The following is a 20,206-nucleotide window of genomic DNA, read 5'->3' as shown; positions in this document are numbered from 1 at the left end:
CAATATGGCGGACCTGGTGTGTCCAACCACTGCGCGTCGGGGAGTAAAGGGCGTAGAAAGGGCTGATGCGGATAACACGGGTGTATGGTCAGTTTGATGATAGCTCTGTTGCCTCAGTGTGCTCTTTGAAAGCTGTACAGCTCATTAAGATACATTTTCCGTCCGCTCAAAAGACTTCGTCGCAACCTCCTAACATGACGACCGAATGGGCAAAGAAATGGCTTTCCGACCCCTCATCCACTCCAGCATCTAAGCAACAGCTCACCATCATCGACGAGCTCCTTTCCTCCAAGACATCGCCCGAAAGCTCTGCCTCCGCAACAGCCTCCCTCGTCGAGGCGCAAGACGACATCAGCTTCGCCCTAGCCGATCTCGTCGGTCTCTACTATTCGGCTGCTGAATCATATACTAGTTTGAAGGAACTGGAACTACTCGTAGCATATCTCGTTGAACTAGCAAGACTACCCGATGCTGTGAACCGAGGGCCAGTGGCCAGAAGCTGGGATGTACCTGGCCTTGAGCCACCACCCAAAATTGAGGTTGGAGAGGTCATTGTGATTGAAGGGAAGAGGTTGTGGAGTCAGTTACCGGGGTTTAGTATGCATCTTACGGAGAAGTTCCAGGGTACGTTTGTGAAATCTTTATGCTGCCGGCTGTGACCCTATACATTTCATGGCTGACGTTTTCATGATAGGTCCCGAGCTATGGACTCACAGTATCCGTAACCCAGCAACTCCTGAGGTCGCAACCATCAAATGGAAAGACTTCAACACTCTCCTCGCACTTATAGCACACGATCCTGACGCTCAAACCACACCAGCTCTCGCAGACTACACTAGACTGTCTCGTGTGACTTTAGCTATGGCACTGGAATACTCGCCTGGTACGAGGCTGGGCAACAATACAGCTATGCATGTACCGGCGGCTGTACAGTGGCTTTTGATCGCGGGGAAAGAGATAGAGGAAATGTGTGAGGCGGGTACGGAGTCGATGCATGGGGGTGATCTTTGGGTGGAAAGAGGAGGGAGCGATGTTTGCGATGTAGCAAGGTTGCAATTCTGGAAGGGTAGATTGAGAGACTTGGGGTTTTGATGTCATTGTTGGTAAGAATAAGCCGACGTTAGATACCGTTACTCAGCTATGCGCCTTACACAAAAGAAATACTTGAACCAGCCCGGAGCCTACATTGCCGTTAGATCACCTACTCAGCATGTTTCTATATTAGTGTAGGCTGCAGACTTGCTTACGCTTTTGCTAGGGTAACTTGTATGAGCATCAGCTTGCTTCCCGCTTCACTGAAAACTGGACTATATCCACGCCAATCTATCCTCATTCGCCTACCCTAATGTCTCGGTATATACCAGATCGATCTCTCAGCTTTCCTAGCAGCTTCGCTTGAGACTTCAACCTCGACCGTTACCGTGCTTTCATCTAACCGACCAATATTCCCTGCGTATTGTTCCCCAGGACGCAAAGGTCTTAGCACAGGCATAGCTGATGCCGACGTCGATTTCGACGCCGATACTGATGGCCTCTCATCCGACGATGAGGCAGAACACGCTTTTTCTAGTGTCGGTCGTCTAGGTTTTGATGATCGTTCTTGGGTAACAGGCAGTTGGATTGGGGCGCCATTATTGCATACAGGTATACATGGAGGGTGCACGATGGTTTTCGTGCGTTTCTTCGGTGAAGAGCTGGAAGTCGTGGTTGTCGAGAAGGAGCTTGCACTCGTTCGGTCACTAGAAGGGGATAGTGAACGAGTTGATGATGATGATGAACTTTGGTCGGCCGTGTATCCAGACGTTGCGGGCGAAGTGCCAAAGAGGCATAAGTAAGACATCTTGCGTGTCTATAAGTTGGACTCAGGGAGGGAGTGTGACCAGTCGATTGCTATTTGCTTTGCGTTCAGATGTCGTAAGGCTTGTCCAAAGTCTCACGGGGGCTAAGGTGCGTCGTTTAACCAGGTGGCTGCGCCTTCATTCATACAACCGATTTGGCGAAGGTCTTTCGGAATCGTTGCTAGCGAGCCGGTTGAGTCTGAGTGGGTTTGGCGGAACATTATGGCGCTTTGGAGTATGTGATGCAACCACTGTATCGTGAATGGACCTTATCGCTGAAGAGTAAGTGAATAGTGTCAGACAGCGTGAAGAAACGAAAAGCACAGGCGAGTTCTTTTGACACAGTCTCATTTGGTATAGTACTGTATCCACAGTGCTCGATCAAAATCTCCAGAAGCTGGCTGATACCAGTCATACTCATAGTAGTAGCAACGTTCACCTGGGAATAATAACGCCTTTCCAATGCCAAACGCCAGCGGCTATGCATCCCTCCAGTCAATGCAATCGCTATGTCGGAACCCATAAAATCATAATTCAATCGTGTCGTGCCATTTTGCGCCATTCCCATGCTAAAACGCCTTAAGATCCCAACTTTTGCTTGCGTCGGTCATCGTTGCATGTACATGCCGGTGGTGACCATAACATTGCCATAGCGCTCGTTAGCGCGCCAGAGGTACTTTAGGAAAACGATAGCTTTCAGGTAGACTTTCATAATGCGCCTCCGTCGGACGCGATCGGCTTCCAAAATTTTGCGCAGTGCCTTGGAGACAGCAAAAGGTGAGGCGACCTTGCGGGATGGTGACTGGATGATGGCGGGCCACGACGTCGCTCGGGTCAGCGTCGGCGGACTCAGGTCGGAAACCTCGGGTAAGAAAGCCGCTGGGGTCTCGGGCGCGTCGTTCAGTGAAGCAGGACCGAATTGGGCGTCGAGAGGTTCATACTCGAAGACTTCTGGAATGCTTCCAAGCGTGGGAGAGAAGGCCGCTGAGCGGGGAGTGCCGGGTTGATGTGACATTTGGGTGGTAGTATTTTCTTTTGCTGGTGGTTGTCCTCTTCTTGGTGGTGAGGGACGGGCGGGTTGCTGTTGCTGCTTGGGTGCGCGTGGTGAGAGTTGGATGGAGGGTTGGCTGGCTGGCCAGAGCGGAACGGAGAAACGCCTAAACATGGAGCCCGTTTGTTTTGCTGACTGATTGAGGAGAGCGTCGCATCGTTGCGGTGAAAACAGCAGCATGTCGGATAGTGAATGTGTTGCACGACGAGGCTGAGGTGAGGACGAGATTAGGAAAACGAAGGAAAGCAAAGCGCTGGCGGCACCGCGGATTAAGGCTGACTTTCACCCATTGTTAGTCGTGTGTATAAACAGTTAATCCCCGCTTTTGCAGGACGGGAAGGGCACTAGGCACTGGGGCCCAATGATGTTAGCATACGGGCGACGGTGATCGTGTGGACAAATGCGTTTGTTTTGCAGACAACACACTGGCAAGCCACTTCCCGTGGTCACACGAGCTGGGAGCACGCTGACCTTTGACGAGAAGACGCGCTGCTGCTGCCTCACACTCCTGGGTGGTTTGCGAGGAGGTGAATATTACCCCGCTCAGGCATTGTGCGATTGTAGATGAGGCATGACGTCGCTATGGAAAAAGTTTGGATCGAGAGATCGAGAACTCACATCAACCGGCGCAGAAGCCGCCAACGGTAACGCTAGCATCTAGCCCAATCACACGTGAGACGCCCCTTCCTGTCCCCAACTCCTTCACACCACCATTGACTGCCTCTACCACATGGCCAGGGTGATACGCCGTCTGTGTGCAGCCGCCTGATGCAGCCCATCGCAGATGCAAGCGTGCGTGTCCTTTGATGCGTCACCGGGTAGTCAGAGCCCTGCCATGTCGCTTTCAGCTGGCTTGTCCTCCGCGGACTGCCCTTGCCGTGGCCTGCGTCTCACCGATGAGGGCATGCTCAGGCTTTGCACGTTTCACGGCGACGCCCAGCAAAGATAGGCATCAACTGAGCAGTAATCATCTTCTGCGCTGAGATAGATGCAGAAGGTCCTCGGCCCACTTGTACGGCGGTAACCTACCGCCTGCTTGGGATGCGGAGAAGCCAAAGCTATACAGCACCAACGTTCCTCCCATCTCCCGCTGCAGGTCTGCCTGTCTGCCATCGCCTCTGCGACATCGCCCACGACGGATTCTTTCGCTTTTGCTACTACTCTGCTTAGCCGCCTCTAGCATCGACTAGGCTGCCTGACTCCGAGTCACCATCAGCAAAATGACGTACACCAGGAAGCAGGTCGTGACTTGCATCAGCGTGCTAGTAGGGTCTCATACGGTGCGAGCTTTCACGTGCTCGTTCTAACAATATCCAGTATCTCGTCATCGCAACCGCGCTCGCAGGGTAAACTCACATCGTAACCGACGATGCTAGAAGCGCGCTAACACGTCTAGGTGGGCTGCCTCCCGCGCGAACGCTCGTTCTGTGCCCATCTCCGACACGTTGACCGGCTTCACTACGGCTCTACCCATCGTCTCAGGCCTCCTGCTCGAGTGCGGCTATGACTTCACGCGTCGGCAAGAGCGTCGCAAGCATCTGGGCCGCGGCGAGATCCAGCGCCCGCCACTCGTAATCATCGCGAACACGCTCATCTTCATCTACTCGTCGGTCGTCATTACCCTCGTCGGCACTCATGCCGCGCCGCCTTCTGGATTAGACTGCGGATTGCGCGAGCGCTGGCAGACGTTGTTCAAGCACAAGGATGCGAGTGCCATCCGCCAGATCCAGGATGCCTTTGAGTGCTGTGGCCTAGCCAACGCGCGCGACATGGCATGGCCTTTCCCAGACAAGACACACAAAGCCGACGCATGCCAGATCACGTATGCTGGCAGAGCTGATGGCTGCTTTAGGTTTTGGAAGGCTGAGGAGCAAGTAGTTGCCGGCATGCTCATGTCCGTCGTGGGCATGGTTTTCATCTGGCAGGTACGTAGTGGGGTTACAGCGCTCCGAGATGCCAATGCTGATTTGACTCCCTAGATCCTTATCATCGCTATTCCCACACAGAAAGAGTCGTGGCTGCATCGCATCGCGCCAGAACGCATCTCCCGCATGATCGCTGACGAGCGCAACGGCGACACCGAGCCTCGACGAGCTATCGATTACATACCCGGCTACAATAGTAACCGCTACTCTGACCGCATCGAGGAGGAGACGGAAGAAGACAGCCAGGACTCAGTTCGTGCTATTGAGGAGGGCAATCGCCGCCTCGATGGCGCGCTGCCAGGGCATGTTGAACGCGACCAGCAGCCTAGTGTCGAGAACGAATGGGCGAGGAACTAGCGAATTGGATGTATACAAGCTGCGGTAGTTTGCAATCACGCACTAGACGTTCGGGGAGCGGCATGGCAGAAAATTGGGGTGCCAATTCTGTGCGAAGTCACAGCTCTGTGAAGCTCGAGACTAGTCATCTCATACCGACTACGACTAGAAGCTGGAATACAATGGACTAGTTCGGCTGGCCAAGCATCTAGTCTATGAGACAACACTGTCCACGACTGCAGTGTCGTCTTAAACATGTCTTTCCCGAGTCAGACAGTATGGGCTGTTCCAAACAATGCAACGTAGTGTCTTATATCGTCAACTATGACTATTTAGCGCATGCTTTCGACCGCTATCACTCACAATGCACTTCAGTCTCATTCGTATATACTCAAATCAACATGTTCGCTCACAGTGGACTGCTCGAGGCAGACCGACAGAGCATTCTGGTATATCTATAAAATGTTCGACTCTCGAATCCTACATACCTGCAGACCATCACAATCACCATTTCACACCCACGCCAGCAGATATACTTTAACTAAATCATGTCCTCGACGAAAAATACCACTACTTATCTCTGCTCGAACAGGCCGCGCTTGAATAGTGTCAACACGGCCCATACCTTCGATGCCATCCTTCCACCAGACAGGATGACCACAATGGAGCTCATAGATGCCAAAGCGAAAGACAAGTTTTCGCACAAAGTCAAGTCAAAGGTGGGGCACACCGCAAAATCCGCTTTGGCCAAGACCAAAGAGAAATTAGCGGAAAGCAAGGCCAAGAAAGAGGCAAAGAAGGTTGAGAAGGAAGAGGCGAAGAAAAGGAATGATTCCGTAGTGGATTAATTCTGGTAGCGGGAGAGGAGGAGGGTTGTGTGTGAGGATATGTAATAAGGTGAAATGATGATTGATTGACTATTTGAACTCAGAGCTTGGTGATTACTGTATTCTTGATCGAGTAGGCGTCCTAGTGGTATCAATCGTTGCACCCACGTCGACTCCGACGAAACCATGCACTCACTGCGGTGCTGATCGTTGGTAACCTGGGAGATTGTATTGATCATTGACTCTGAGCTAGGAGGTGGGACGGTGTCCGTGGTCCTCTAGCAATCCCTGGCGTCCTGGTTGTTCGGTGGTGAGAGTATCAAATCCCTCATGTGATACGCTACGCGCTGTCTCTTTCTTTCGCTGCCATCCGGATCCCAGGCGATGACTCGTATTTGGTCGTCGATGGGTGATTCTTGATGTGCTTCTAACGCGTCGCTTACAGCTTCATCGACGCAAGTAGACACAAGGCTGGTACTTGGCTCATAGAAGATCTCCTCATCATTCTCCTGGAACTTGGAATCTTCCCAATCAGATACATCGGCTTTCTCCAGACTCTTTGCATGTCCTTCCGACGCTTCCTCGGTGTCTGTCACCGTATCATCTTCGTCGAGTGGTGGAGGGTCTAGGGAGTGCTTCTGGTCGCGCTCGTGATCGTCGAGCTTTGGCTCCTCTATAGAAATCGTCTCCACTATTGATAGACACTTGTCCTCATCATTCTCGACTTCTTGATGCTTGCGTTGGACGACTGATTCGAGCGAGACATCGTCGACTGGCGGTGTAGGTCCAGGATGCATGGGCGGTGGGCTGATAACATCTGCATCGTCATCGATCACTTTGGTGGCCTCGCTCTCCGGGCTTTGGCTGGTAGTATCCTCAGGTCCAGAAGACCCATCATCGGGTAGATCGGCATCGTACACACGTAGCCATGGCGCACGTACTTCCTCAGTAGTACCACCATGGTCGTCTGACAGCCGGTGCAAACTTCCGCTGACAGAGACCATAGGTGTTTTGTGCTCTTTTACCGCAGCCTCCAGTAACGCAGCTTCTTGGCGCTCAAGCTCAGCTCTCTTTGCAGCAAACTCTGTCTTGATGTCCGCCAATCTTCCGTCCAGTAACTGCTTGTTGCGCACCAGTTCCTCGATAGCATCATGGGTCATCTGCCGTATATCCGAGAGAAATTTGCCGCATTTGTCGTCATGTAAGAGCTGCGCAAGAAGTACAGCATCGGTAAGGTGTTGTAAGAGTTCACTGGAAGCCAGGCGAACTCGGTGAACGGCGTTATGTCGGAGCTGGATAATCGATTCCATGAGACCGGGCAAAGGCTTTACATCGTCTTTCATGTCGTCCAATTTGAGTTCTTCTCGGTAGATGAGCAATGTTCTGGCCCATTGATTGAGTTCAACTGCCTCTGCGCAGTCCCAACCTTCACGATGTAAAAGCCCAACCAGCCTCTCCTGCGCAAAGTCGAAGCAGGCCTTTTCAAGAGTGTATTGGACTCTGACGAGGATGCGATGCTGGTCCCAGAGTGGTATGGCTACGGAATCGAACGACTGCGTGTGCGAGGCTGCTTGAACTTTTTTTCAGCACGGCTTGAGATTACGTTGATGCCACATACCAGTCTCAATCTTCTCTCTCTCCTTCCTGGCTTTGAGTCTGTCACCGATACCCATGAGTGTCTCGGGACTATATACCCCTCCTACGGGTTGCATAGCTGCTGCACTACTTGCTGCAGTGCTGGACTCGGTAACTGCTGGCTGCACAGCCGCTGCGCTGTTCGTTCCAGTCTGGAACACGGGGGCATTTACTGGACTGGGCTCATTCGAAAGGCCCCCAAAGACATCAGGAAAGCGTGTTTTCGCTTTCTCGGTTGAAGCAAAGATCTGGTTTCCTGACAAAGCGAAGGCTACCGCGGTAATACCTTCCACTCCATATCTTTGAACCAGAGGCGCAACCTTGGCGTCATATCTATACTTCTCAATATTCTTGCGAATCTTTTTCGCAGTGCTAGGCGGTGTCGGACCAATGCTGAAGATGTCCTTGAGCGCCAGGTACACTTGCTTCTCGGTCAACGGAGGGGCGGCCATGGTTCTTTATAGTATAATTTCAGGTAAAAAGGGAGGGGAAGCGGTGGTATTGTACATCGCGTTTCCGGCCTTCGTGGCTAGCTATATGCAAAGGCGCCTCAACCGCTGCGCCTCAATGTTGCCTTGCGGAGCTTGCGCATAAACATTCACTCAGCTGGAAATGCACCCCGCGCCTGGATGTGTTACCCAGCGAATGATTGATCCGGGTTGACGCCATGCCTGCGGGCTAGACTGCGAGCCTCAGTTGTGGCTTGCTTTCCGACGTGGCTTCCTGGCGTAAAAAGCCGAACACGGATTACACTGCCGTTCAGATTGAGGCTCGGTACGTAGCAAAAGTCTGCCTGAAGGGGGGGCTCATGCATGGCTATGGTCTGAGGCGTGCGGATAATTCTCTCGCTGGTGTGTCGCGTCATATGAGTCCATCTCGATCGCAATGTGGTGGTGTTGGAGGAGAGAAGCAGGCGCGGGTGCGGGCCGGCGGCAGGAGCCCTGCTGATCCTTGAAATTCGCCGTTCCAGCCCCCCAAATTTGGCGCCCTCGTCTGACGCGACAACAAGACGGTCGGCGCGCCAAAGCATTGCCATGGCTTCACGTCAATCAAGGCAGAAACTGAACACCCTGGAGCCTACATTAAGGTCATGTTTAGATCACATCCAGAATAGCATGTCATTTGCGCAATGAGCTTTCGAAGGCTGCGCAACCCCAATCACACATCGAAATCTTGCATATTGAAAAGTTTTAATGGAATCGCGCTCCCAGGTCGCGATCATATCGTCTGATGAGCAGAGCTCAGCGCCTCGCCTACATAGCTATCTACACAACATCAACTACGTCTACTCCGCAACGAACGTGGAGCTATCCCAGCCATACACCTTCTTCAAGCGCCGGGAGTAGATGAAAAGACGTCGCCCCTCGATACTCGCCTGATGCGGCCGATGAAGCGTTATGTCCCTGCGCACCGACACCTTCTCGGGAGGAACGAACGTGTAAATCGAGCCGACTTTGGGATCAATTGTGAAGCCGAAGTCTGTCATGGCAGCTACGAATGCGTCCCAACGTACTGGGCTACGAGCTGCTGACGATCTTGAGAACAGCGACGAGAATACGGCGGCAGTGGAGGGTTTGACGTAGAAGGTCTCCTTTGATGAAACCGGCTGGTCATCTGTGGTGGCTTGTGGCATTATGTCGTAGATGGGGGTTTGCGCCGGTCGTGTCTTCTCCTTCTGTTTGCGCTGCTCGATGTTTGACGCTGGGGTCTCGGGAGCTAATGGTGCTTTGTATTCAGCTTGGCTTTGACTAGCTTTCAACTTTTGTTGCTCGTACTGTTGCTGAATACTCGAAATGCAGTCCGCAACCAGATCCTGGTAGAGAAAGCCGAGCTTGGTACCCGCCTTCTCAACGACATACTGATCTAGTGCTGCCAGAGCGCCTTCAGCCATGCCCGGCTCCAGCAAGTTGTCGATCGGAATGGCGTACTCGCCGAGGTCTATACCGTCTTTCAACGACCTCAGCTCCTTGTCCAAAGCTGTGTAGCCCGGTACGAATGGCTGGCTTTTCTTGTGGTTCGGTGCGGGTAATTGCGCGACTAACGAAAGAGATTGGACGAAGGTGACGATGATGGCCAGGTCTCCGAGACAGTCATATTCTCGTTCCGAGAGATTGTCTCGCTCTAGCGGATGGGCTCGATGGAGATCTTCTAGCTTCTGAAGCCATTGCGCAGCCCCGGACCAATTTGTATCCTCCTGGCAGAGTCGAAGCATGTAGTGTAACTGCGGGTTCTCTACTGTTAGAGACTCGGGGCTTCGCTTCAGCAAGATGCGCGGAACGTCATCCTTCTGTACGGTCGACATGCGCTTGAACCACTTGCCGCCTCCCATGCCGACGGCCACACTACGTTTGAATCCATTCTGAGCGCGCAGATACTCCAGGTGGCAAGTGTTCGACAGCTCCTTGAGGATAGTCGCTCGAAACTGTTTGTCTGATGACTCCTTCAGCAGATCCATGAGACGGCCAATGTAGTTCCATGTGGCAGCGATCTTGACCGCGTTCTGGACGGCATCGAATACAGCACCGCTGATGTATTTATCTGTATGTACAGGCATCATACGGCCCTTCTCGTCGGCGACAAGTTCCGGCCTACTGAAGAAGCAAAAGTTGACTTCATGGGCTAGAAGCGTAGGCTCAGTGGAGATCAGACTAATGAGATCTTCACGCGACGACACCTGATCGCGAGCCATGTCAACGAGGTCTGAGAGTTCGGCCTTTTTTGGAGCCGAGTGTACGGACAACTTTGCTAGAGCTGCAGTCGCCTCTTCGGCTGGCTTCTTCGGGCGCTTCGTCTGGGTTCGCGTGGTAGACGCGGTATCGAGAATGTCTTCAATGCTGATGTTGAGTAGCTGCATCAGGTTCACCTGTCGCATGAGAATTAGCTCGCCAGTAGCTTGGGGTACTATGACTTGAGCTTGTATGGCCGGCTTCATGTTTGCCAAAACCTCTTCCCGCTTTTCTGCGAGGATCTGGACCGATTCGCCGTAGCCATCCTCCGTCAAGAAGAGCGTGTAACAATTCTTGTATTGGGCGGCGTCTTGGAGCCGTAGGTTCTTCCTCTGCATCATATCAACTATATGCGCGTGATCGCCTGGACGTCCATTGAACCCTGTCGCGTATTGGTCTTTGAGTGGTAGGGTTGCCCGGTGCTTTAGCATATCGAGGAAGAAGTTTGATGAAGGGGCAGTGATGTCGCGTATATTCCATTCGGGAATGAACTTGTAGACATTCTCTAGGCTCGTGTCTTCAGCATGCTTCAGGACAGCGCCATCACGAGAGCCAGCCTGCATGATCTTCTTGCGCTGTTCTTGACTGAGCGAACGCCACATTTCTTCGATGCGCGGGCCATGCTGTCGGTACTTATTGGCAAGATCGCGATGGAGTTCCCTGAGTGTTTCGTTCATACTGTGTGCGTTGGTGGGAGTTGCTGGTTGGAGGAATGATTTGCCAGGTTTTACTGAGTGTTGATCATTGCAAGGTACCACACTGCCCACGTAGGTAAGCTAAACCGCTTCTGGAATAGGGGCCCGTCAATCTTTCCAAAGTTCCCGAGGTCCAGGTTAGGCATTGTTACCATGCACGGCTCTCACCTTTTCCGCCTTTCTAACCTTTGTTCTTCTCGAATTTCAGAACATGGGCGCGACGCAGGATGTCAGCTATGCAGCTACACAGTACGACTTTGGAGAAAATATTGCATATGGTGCAAATTTGCAGTCTTCAACGACCTCGAGATGATCTGTACATGTCATTGTTGATTTTCCAAGGCCAACAGGGACCCCAGTCCTTTTCCTGGGCAGACTGTTCGCCTTCTTTGGCTGATGTATGAAGAAAGTCTCTTCGCTTTAGAAGACGCGATTATGTCGCTGACAGGCGTCACATACTCAGGTATTCTTACATCTTCCGCGCGTTGTAAGACCGAGTAAAGAGGAAACATCGAGACCTGCGCAGACAGTGATGTCCTCGGCTTCATGTTGAAGATGCAGTAGAGAATATGTAGAAGCTTGTGAGTATCAACTAACCTGCTACGCAGAATACCTGAGTACATTGGCTTCGAAGCTGTTGGCGTGTGAATGATCATGGAATGCAATCAAGACTACCTAAGCATGTTCTGCTCAGCGCTTGTATCGTAGGCGCACGGGCATATCTTTTGGGTCATGACTAGGTATGATTGTTCCAAGGTTGAGACTTGCAGGAGATTGTAATCTAATAAAGAACTTGTCGGTTGAACAGGACCTCGGGAGGCTGGTCGTGCGAGTCTCATTGTGCATGGCAGTCGGTGAACTAAACTACCTAGGTACACTGTCTTCGTTAGTCATCGTGTCGTATCGCCGTATGCGGCTTAGCGCCCAGGGGCGGCATCGGGGCAGTGCGTACGGAACAGCTCCATCTCGCAAGGCACAACAAGGATACAAAACCAGACTGGAGGCTTTTATTCGTTCTTATGCCCTCTAAGATTTGACTTCACTTCATCTTGCTTGATGCCCCAAACCTATTTTCACCCTCTGCAACACCGGGTACAAATGTTTTTCCACACTCTTGCAAGCACTTTCGCCCTTATCGTTACTGTCCAGGCTGCCCCGAATCGACCACACACAAGTCTCTACCAAGAAGATACAGCAACTATCGATAGTAAGCCTAGAGACAAGCAATTGTCCACAGAAGCGATCATAGGTGTTGTTGGCGTGATTGTAGCCCTTTTGGGAATCGCCTCTTCGCTAGCGTGGTCGAAGCGGAGGAAGTCGCGCAGCGGATCCCGTCGCAGTTCTACCCCAGATGGTGCGTTCTCATGCTGCACTCCCACTTCAAAAGACGGCGAAGCTGACATGGAGACTTTTACTCAGAACTGATAAATTTCAACTATCCGACGTATGGCCATGCCTTCACACCGTTGCAATCCGCCAGTACCTGGGCGCGCACAGCTAGCGATGGCGAACAGACACCGTCGCATGAACAGTATGATCATGTACACTATGAGCGATTGACGGTACGAGGCTCGCTGAGATGACGGGTGTCGAGAGGCTCGAGGCAGCACGGTCTTGAGTGTTCCAAGGTTGGTTCACAGTCGGGTGCAGTGTTGCATTTTCAGAAGTCTACCCACTGTATTACTAGAGTATTCTATCATTCCCATTCGTGGCCTCTCTCTCCATTGCCAAGTTTGAAGCGACTATGAGAAGCCGATGTTATCTACGCAGTAAGCTAACAGCGGGCGGCGAACGTCAAACACGGTTTATCCGGGGTCGCGACGTGGAGACATGAGCCTGGAGTCTCGTGCCGAAGCAAGTGCGGCCTTTGGTGATGAGAAGGTGCTGGGCGGAAGAAATTGCCGTCGCGGGGTTATTTGCCATCGCTGCACCTTCTTCGTGCACGGTCTTGTTGCCGGATCTTCGCCTTGACGCTGGCGTATTTTACGCTCCAAAACCTCCTCCGAGCCCCGCACAGTCTTGCTGGCACCCATTTGAAGCACGCCGCCCGCATGTTCCCCACACTGGCGTGCATTGCATTGCGAAAACCTCCTCCGAACTTCATAGGAACGCTGTCTAACCAATCAGAGGCCGAGCCGAAGATGGACAAAACACCTACGAAAACCTCCTCCGAAAGGCACGAGAATTAGTGATCTGCCCACAATTCGTATAAAATGTCTTCCTCACAGCGCTCACTCCGCGCTCACTCCATTCGACTACCTCTCTCTTTCTTGCTATCTCAAATATCAAGATCTTTGCTCATTTTCTAATCGCTTCAAGATGGCTCCTCACAGACTGCAAGTCGCTGTTGCCGGTCTCGGCCGCATGGGCGCCCGGCACGCTTTGAACATCTTGAACAAGACCCCCCGCGCTGAGCTTGTCGCCGCATTCTCTCCAGATCAACAAGAGCTCAAATGGGGCAAAGAGCACCTCGAGCCATACGGCGTGACACTCTACAACGACTACAGGAAGATGCTCGCGCATAAGGGTCTCGAAGCTGTAGTGATCGGCACTGCAACCTCGGTACATGCCGAGGAGACTCTCCAAGCTATCGAGAAGGACCTACACGTCCTTTGCGAGAAGCCTCTCTCCACCAGCGTTCAGATCTGCCAAGATGTCGTCGATGCAGCTGCGAAGAAGCCGCACCTCAAGGTCATGTGCGGGTTCTCACGGCGCTTCGATGACAGTTACCAAGACGTCGCGAAAAAGATTGAGGAAGGTGCTATTGGCAGACCCACAGTTGTTCGATCACAGACTTGTGATAGGCAACACCCCGACCCAGGTACGAAATGACATACTTCACATCTAGATAAGCCATATACTGATCATCTCGCCCAGACTTCTTCGTTCAGTACGCTGCATGGTCTGGCGGTGTATTCGTCGACATGTCCGTGCACGACATCGATCTAACTCTATGGTACTTCGGCTCCAACGTGGTACCCAAGTCCATCTCCGCGAACGGTGTTGTCGCCATCCTGCCAGGCCTCAAGCAACACAAGGACTATGACAACGCTGTTGGTATCGTTGAGTTCTGGGACGGCAGAATCGCACACTACTACGCCTCTCGCATGATGACGCACGGTCAAGAGGATGTTACCGAGATTATCGGTACCGAGGGAAAGCTGACCGTCAACCTCAACCCCCAGAAGAACCTCGTCAACTACTACTCAAAGGCCGGCATCACCCGAGAGGTACCCAGCGACTACTGGGGTCGATTCGAGCCTGGCTTCGTCAAGGAGGCGAATGAGTTCACCGCGGCGTGCTTGGATAACACCCCTGTACCATTGGAGTTCCAGAACGCTGTCAAGGCTGTGCAGATCGGAGCTTGGTTGCAGGAGGCACTCGTCAGCGGGAAGCAGATTCGATTTGACGAAAGCGGCAAGCGTATCGACCGCGCAAACTTGTAGACTGGACATTTGCGTCGATCAGATGGAGCAGCTACAGTGAAACACTTACGTTTCCGTTCACCAATACCACCGCACTTCTACACCGTCCATTAGCTCTACCTCGTCTTTTGTTAATGCAAGCTTGCACATATGCGTGTCGCTTTCTTCTCTCGAAGCCTTGTCATTACCTACCTGGTGATCGCATATGCCGCAAAGCGACAGCTTATCATGTTCTCGAAACCTTCGACGTGCGAAATCCGCTACCTGCCTAGATCGCTTCACCACATTCAAAAAAAGCTACAAACACCCTGCAGTCTGCATCAGTATCAAATAGAGTTTGGTAAAATCTTAACGCAGTGTAGACTTCTTGAACACTTGTTTCTTGTACCTGCTGTTGATGGCTAGGGCTGCGTGATCTTCCCCTGGTTTGATGTGGCTTGTGGATTTACCCCTCATTCAGCTTCCTACCACAGCCAGTGACAGACGTCCTGCAATTTAACGCCATGCCAGCCCTCAGCCCCATACTGTAGGCTGTGTCTCTTATCAGTCCTATCGTCCCAGCTGGCGAGGCGCATCCATCTCAATCTTTCGAGATTACTTCCGCTTGATTTTCCACTTGAGCTTCTTCGAGAGCCCTCCACTACAACTTGGGGCCCGGAGATGTGCTCGTGATGTCGGGCCTCCCCTCCAAACTAATGTCCGTCTTCTCTGCGACCAACGAGAACTATGCTGCGCTAGCAAATATCAAGTTCGATTTCTCCCTCGTCAAAATGGAAGCGCCAATCGAGTTTAGTGGTATTGCTTCCGGCCTTTCTAGCAGAAGACGAGTTGAGGCTGAAGAAGGCCCTTCCCATAAGACAGCACGTCGGCTAGGGGCTTTGTTCGAAGATGTTGTGCCATCCACGCCAAAGCTGATATCTGCATACGGGCGGCGAATGTCGGAGATCATGAATGCCTCCGGAGTCAACGACATCGGCGCTGGTCAGCATGGACCGTTCGAGCCATATGTTGGAGCAGATGTTACGACTCTCTGGGCTGCGGCAACATCTGGGATACCGGCTCTGGGCGTGTATCTCCTCAGTTGCCTATTGGCTCGCGCTTGGGACGCGAAAGTAGCTACAGCAATATGGGTAGAGATAGTTGCAGCAAGAAAGATCGAGATCGAAGAAGGACTCAAAAGCAACGGCAACGTGTCTGCCACTTCGCTCCTTGGTGCATGCCAAGACATCACCAGAAAAGACCTTGCTTTGTGGGACAGTAGTGCAAGAGCCTGGCTTCGCAGAGCGGACAAATCGAAACAATTTGCGCAACGTCAACTGTCGCTCATTGTTAAAAACATCAATACTCCAATTCCCGGGGGTCCTTCAACCTACGACCAAGTCATGAACGTGTGGAAGCGATCAATGCTGGCTGTCGAGCAATTTCTGTCCGGTAAACCACAGGACATCATCGATGGATCGGTATTCGTCGCGTTTTCTGCGTGGCACCTCTACCCAGATCTAATCGTGTTCACACCTGAACCCAAGAAAGTTGAGTTTAAAGATAAACTCGTCCCTTCCTCTGGAGTAGGCACTGTTGGTGTAGAGCATAACCGGAGATCTTCGGAAGGAGAAGGTGTGCAATGGTCACTAGCACTATCACACCTACAATATTATGGCGCCCCTGTGGTAGTCAGCAGCAACCAGGAAAGTTCGAGAGTGACCTTTCGTCAACTACAGGTCGTCGCCTTCGGGGGTCTGCTTGGGAGATGGAGGGTCAGTCCACGGGACTATACAAGAGTAGCGGAATGGTTCATTCTCCTGTGGTCTCGACTGGGAATGTCGGAAGAAGACGTGAAAGAAGGCAAATCCTCTGAATTCGGATGGCTCCTACCTTTTGTAGTGGCAGCAAGTCAGCTTCTAACTACGAACGATCAAGATCGCAAACGTAACGAGACATTGTTGAAACACGGGACCAGGAGAGCAAAGTTCTTCTTGTCTGATCAAGAGCTTACCCCTTCGCCATTCTTTGGTCTACTCAATACCCTAGTAGTGTGTGGACTTCAAGAAAAGCTCGACGCTGACTCCGGCATTGCTTACCTTCGTGCCGTAGCGGAGAAGCTGAAACTAGACGGAAGCGACGCAATCATCTGCTACGCTCACGACGCTTCAAATAGACACTTTGCTGGAGCAATCGACTACTACGAACTTGCCACGGTACAGAAGGCCGAATCGGACAGTCATACGACATGGATCTGCCCGAATATCGTCGATCCGAAGTTTCTAGAAGACAGAGTAAATTTCATCGCCGGTCGAGGTGAGCTGTGCATCCGTTATGCAACCCGGCCAGACTTCGATGGGAATACTACTCACTTCAGATGGGCGGATCCGCCACTACCCTACCAACCAAACTATTCGACCATCGCGCGTCGCCATGAAGATGAGTGTCGCCAGTCCAAGAAAGCCAAAGTAGAGATCGGCTTCGACGCTATTCTCGGTGATTCGCGTCTGGGCCTGTTTCTCCAGAGCGAGGCGCGTAGTGTAACGCGTAGAGGACGCGATCCATTACGGTCTTATCAAGAAGAGGCAAGACTCGAGACCATGAAAATAGACACTCTCTCGATCTCGGTAGAAAATTTCAAAGAAGCGAAAATGCAATCAGCCCGATTGAGAGATTACATGTGTTCTTTGATACACCTCAATGAAGAAGAATCGATGTACAGCTCTCTCCGAGCCCCGGGGGTGTCATTGTTCTTGGGCTTCCACAAGTTTGATCTTGGCTTCAGCAAATCGCTGTATGCTCTGGAGTCAGCTTCATACGTGTACACCGACCTCGTCCATGCTACAATCTCGTTGAAACTGATAACCCTGCATCTATCGGATGCTGCGTGGTTCAAATGTTTGTTCGACAGATGGAAGATTCAGGGCAACAACTCAGATCTCCGGTTTGATGGAATGCCACTTTTCACTTCGTTACGAGCTCCGCTACCCGACCGGAATGAGTCGTTCGGCTGTATAGCTCTGCTTGACTCGGGGGTGGTCGATCTCGTTCCCGAGGACTTCAGCCATGCATTTGCTTTATGCTCAGAAGATACAATTTACGTACCGGCAGTTGTGCTATCCGACCCATTCGTTTCAGTAGCAGACCACGAAATGAGAAGTATCACGGGTAACATTGGCCGCCAAGGCATTTCGATACTCGTCTCACCTGTCGAGCCACGAATACGCGAACTCAGCAACAACTATGAGCTGGTATCACACGAGCCATACGACTTCAAACGCGAAAACAACTTTGGTGCAACCTCATTACACCTATCCTTCACCGACTGGACAGTCCCCCTCGCGACCGAAGACACGCGCATGATAGACCATGATGCTCACGCAGTAGAAGCCGTCATATCTATCCACGACCGCGGTGTTTGGGTCGGCGACATCAACATTCTCGACGTCGATTTTCGGGATATGCTCCGGTTTAAACCAATGACGTCTTGCAAAGGGGATCATAGCCAAGATTGCGACGTTGACTACACATCCATCGATAGCTGGGAAGAGTTGCTGGATGAGCCTAATGGCGTTGGCGTTTTTAGAGCGCATGGGAATTGGGCTGCGCGACTGGCTGCAGTGAGTATTCTGTCACGGGGTCAGACTGGAGGTTATAACTTTGGCGTTCTTGGACCAGAGCATTTGTGTTTGAGATGTTTGGAGGAAGAGCTCGAGAAGCCTGCATGGAACATGCTGGACTATGAGTCGAAGCTGCCTTCGTTCTGTATAGATTGACGCCCAATTCCGTTAGATGTTTGCCCAAGTGGCGTTGTATGACCCCTGTTCATGAAGCGTTATCAGTCAGTGCGCAGAAGGTCAACGACGTAACAAATACGAAACAGCTTGAGATAGATACGACACAAGCGACCAGCTGCATTTAGTATGTAGCCAGAGTTCGCCACGATCATACTACCTCTTCATACATGGAAAACGCTAAAGACTCCAGAGTATACGTTGCTACTAGATCTTCTATTTTGCTTGTCTTATTATAATGTAGCCTACAGAACTGTTTAAGTGTCGATCATGTAGCCTGCATCACTCTGTCTCCTTGATTGGCAGCATTGCGCGACGCTGATTGGTTTAGGATTCTGCTCAAAGGACTGTACCCCCAGCAGGGGTGCTTGGGTTTTACACCGAATGATGTATTTATCGGCCAAGGGATACTCGGATGGATACAAATATTTGGTAGCAATTGTGGTTCAGCAATACCTGGACACTATTAACTATGCGTCGATCTTACTTTATGGCTATCTTCATACTGATTGTGCTGATTTTCTACCTAGGTACACAAGACCACATGGTGAGACGACTCCGGTGAGCCCCATATTTAGGCGCTGTTCACCGGTCGGGTGGAGGTATGAAGTTTAACATCGCTGGGATAGGTCCGCTTAAATTCTGACCCAGCGCTAGTGTAGGCTCCAGCTTTTCAGTTGCTCCCTAGGTTGGCGTGGGGCTTTTGCATAGCCTCCTTTTGCAGACGCAGTTCAAGGTCTGAGCGATACCCCAAGATAATGGATACATCAGACCAGCTAGCATCTCCTCATTACTACCCCCCACTGTGGCCCCCGCATCATGCAGGCTTCTAAGCTCGTTTTGATCCTATTCGCCCCAATCCCCGTCTACGCTTTCGCCGTTCCAATTCGCTCGCTTGTTGGAAGACCCACCAATGCGACTGTCACTTCTATCGATGGCCAGCCCTGGTCAAAACAAGACGTGCTTACCCTGGTGGGTGTGTGTGTTGCAATTGTCACTGTCATTATCGGATTGGTAGGCGTACTCATCGCGTCGCCTAAAACCCGGGTGTGGCTGTGCAGACCCATCTATTGGCTCAAACGCGGGGTGCTTGGTAAGCATACCCCTCCTGCAGAGTAGGGCAGTTCAGAGACTCACCATTACCAGACAAAGAACATTCGAAAGCTGCTCTGCCGAGACATCGACCATCGACTATCAAGAACTGGAAGAGGAAAGATCACAAAAAGGTTCATCTGCAGCTGCAGGATCAGTACACCGAGTTGCTAAAGACGCGGAGGGGCGGCTTCTGACTTTCAAACTTGCAGTGAAGAGCGGCGCTTTTGGACGAGAAAACAATGCTGCAAGATGGATTCTAGAGATCGGGGGCTGTCGACGAGCTGCGGCAAGGATGCATACATATGATGGGCGATGTCGTGGATACTAGAGAGGCCTTTTGTTGTCTAGGGGCTTAGTCGAGATATATAATATTCCAAGACGAAACAACTACCCAAGGACGTATCAAATTCCCTAGACTGAGTGTCCTGAGCTTACATAACCATTCCCCTTGGTGTCCAAGCGCTGTCCCTGCACTCTTGGTGTCTTGTAAGGCGTTCACAAGAATTCTGAGATGGCGGTGTAGAGATGTGAGCAACCTGTGTCGATTGAAAAGATGGCCAACCATCAAGACACCCCATTTGAGGGGGAATTTGTACAGGCCCTGAAGTCGACGTTGAAATCAAAACAGAAATTGGTACAATCTTGACGCTATGTACACTTCTAGGTGTCGAAGGTGTAATCCGCTTGCACTAATTTGGCATAGTCGTTCGCTTGTTGTGGGCCTTCGAGTGCGCGCCAGGCCAGCTCACGTGCTACGCGAAGGCCCAGTAGATAGTATATCGCGGGACGATAGAACCGTTTCTCCTTTTCGTCCCGACCGCTATATCAAGCAAGCATCTTGGCGCACGTGTGACTACAGATTGCGAATATGTTTCTCCTT

At 51.7% G+C, this 20,206-nt stretch overlaps 7 protein-coding genes across 7 annotated transcripts; 4 read left to right on the top strand and 3 right to left on the bottom strand.

Annotated features, from left to right (window-relative positions):
* Positions 1 to 194: 194 nt before the first annotated feature.
* On the top strand, positions 195 to 974 carry J4E85_006840 (uncharacterized protein; the record flags this gene model as incomplete). Its single annotated transcript, XM_051471075.1, has 3 exons — positions 195 to 624; positions 695 to 883; positions 934 to 974. 3 exons carry the CDS (start codon positions 195 to 197, stop codon positions 972 to 974), a joined length of 660 nt encoding a protein of 219 aa, XP_051325285.1.
* Positions 975 to 2,445: 1,471 nt separating this feature from the next.
* On the bottom strand, positions 2,446 to 2,853 carry J4E85_006839 (uncharacterized protein; the record flags this gene model as incomplete). The annotated part of the gene is made up of 1 exon (XM_051471074.1): positions 2,446 to 2,853. The coding sequence occupies one exon, from the start codon at positions 2,851 to 2,853 to the stop codon at positions 2,446 to 2,448; it is 408 nt and encodes a 135-aa protein (XP_051325284.1).
* A 1,256-nt stretch (positions 2,854 to 4,109) lies between these two features.
* Positions 4,110 to 5,171, top strand: J4E85_006838 (uncharacterized protein; the record flags this gene model as incomplete). The annotated part of the gene is made up of 4 exons (XM_051471073.1): positions 4,110 to 4,154; positions 4,207 to 4,235; positions 4,286 to 4,814; positions 4,869 to 5,171. 4 exons carry the CDS (start codon positions 4,110 to 4,112, stop codon positions 5,169 to 5,171), a joined length of 906 nt encoding a protein of 301 aa, XP_051325283.1.
* Positions 5,172 to 6,255: 1,084 nt separating this feature from the next.
* Positions 6,256 to 8,064, bottom strand: J4E85_006837 (uncharacterized protein; the record flags this gene model as incomplete). The annotated part of the gene is made up of 2 exons (XM_051471072.1): positions 6,256 to 7,547; positions 7,596 to 8,064. 2 exons carry the CDS (start codon positions 8,062 to 8,064, stop codon positions 6,256 to 6,258), a joined length of 1,761 nt encoding a protein of 586 aa, XP_051325282.1.
* Positions 8,065 to 8,897: 833 nt separating this feature from the next.
* Positions 8,898 to 11,015, bottom strand: J4E85_006836 (uncharacterized protein; the record flags this gene model as incomplete). The annotated part of the gene is made up of 1 exon (XM_051471071.1): positions 8,898 to 11,015. One exon carries the CDS (start codon positions 11,013 to 11,015, stop codon positions 8,898 to 8,900), a length of 2,118 nt encoding a protein of 705 aa, XP_051325281.1.
* A 2,337-nt stretch (positions 11,016 to 13,352) lies between these two features.
* J4E85_006835 (uncharacterized protein) lies at positions 13,353 to 14,479 on the top strand (the record flags this gene model as incomplete). Its single annotated transcript, XM_051471070.1, has 2 exons — positions 13,353 to 13,854; positions 13,911 to 14,479. The coding sequence occupies 2 exons, from the start codon at positions 13,353 to 13,355 to the stop codon at positions 14,477 to 14,479; spliced, it is 1,071 nt and encodes a 356-aa protein (XP_051325280.1).
* A 650-nt stretch (positions 14,480 to 15,129) lies between these two features.
* Positions 15,130 to 18,213, top strand: J4E85_006834 (uncharacterized protein; the record flags this gene model as incomplete). Its single annotated transcript, XM_051471069.1, has 2 exons — positions 15,130 to 16,753; positions 16,787 to 18,213. The coding sequence occupies 2 exons, from the start codon at positions 15,130 to 15,132 to the stop codon at positions 18,211 to 18,213; spliced, it is 3,051 nt and encodes a 1,016-aa protein (XP_051325279.1).
* Positions 18,214 to 20,206: the final 1,993 nt, after the last annotated feature.

This window comes from Alternaria conjuncta (assembly GCF_024043145.1).
Source record: "Alternaria conjuncta strain BMP 0040 chromosome Unknown scaffold_9, whole genome shotgun sequence".
Classification (NCBI taxonomy): Eukaryota; Fungi; Ascomycota; class Dothideomycetes; order Pleosporales; family Pleosporaceae; genus Alternaria; species Alternaria conjuncta.
The sequence above is the reverse complement of the archived record's forward strand: the minus strand, read 5'-3'. Positions and strand labels throughout refer to the sequence as shown.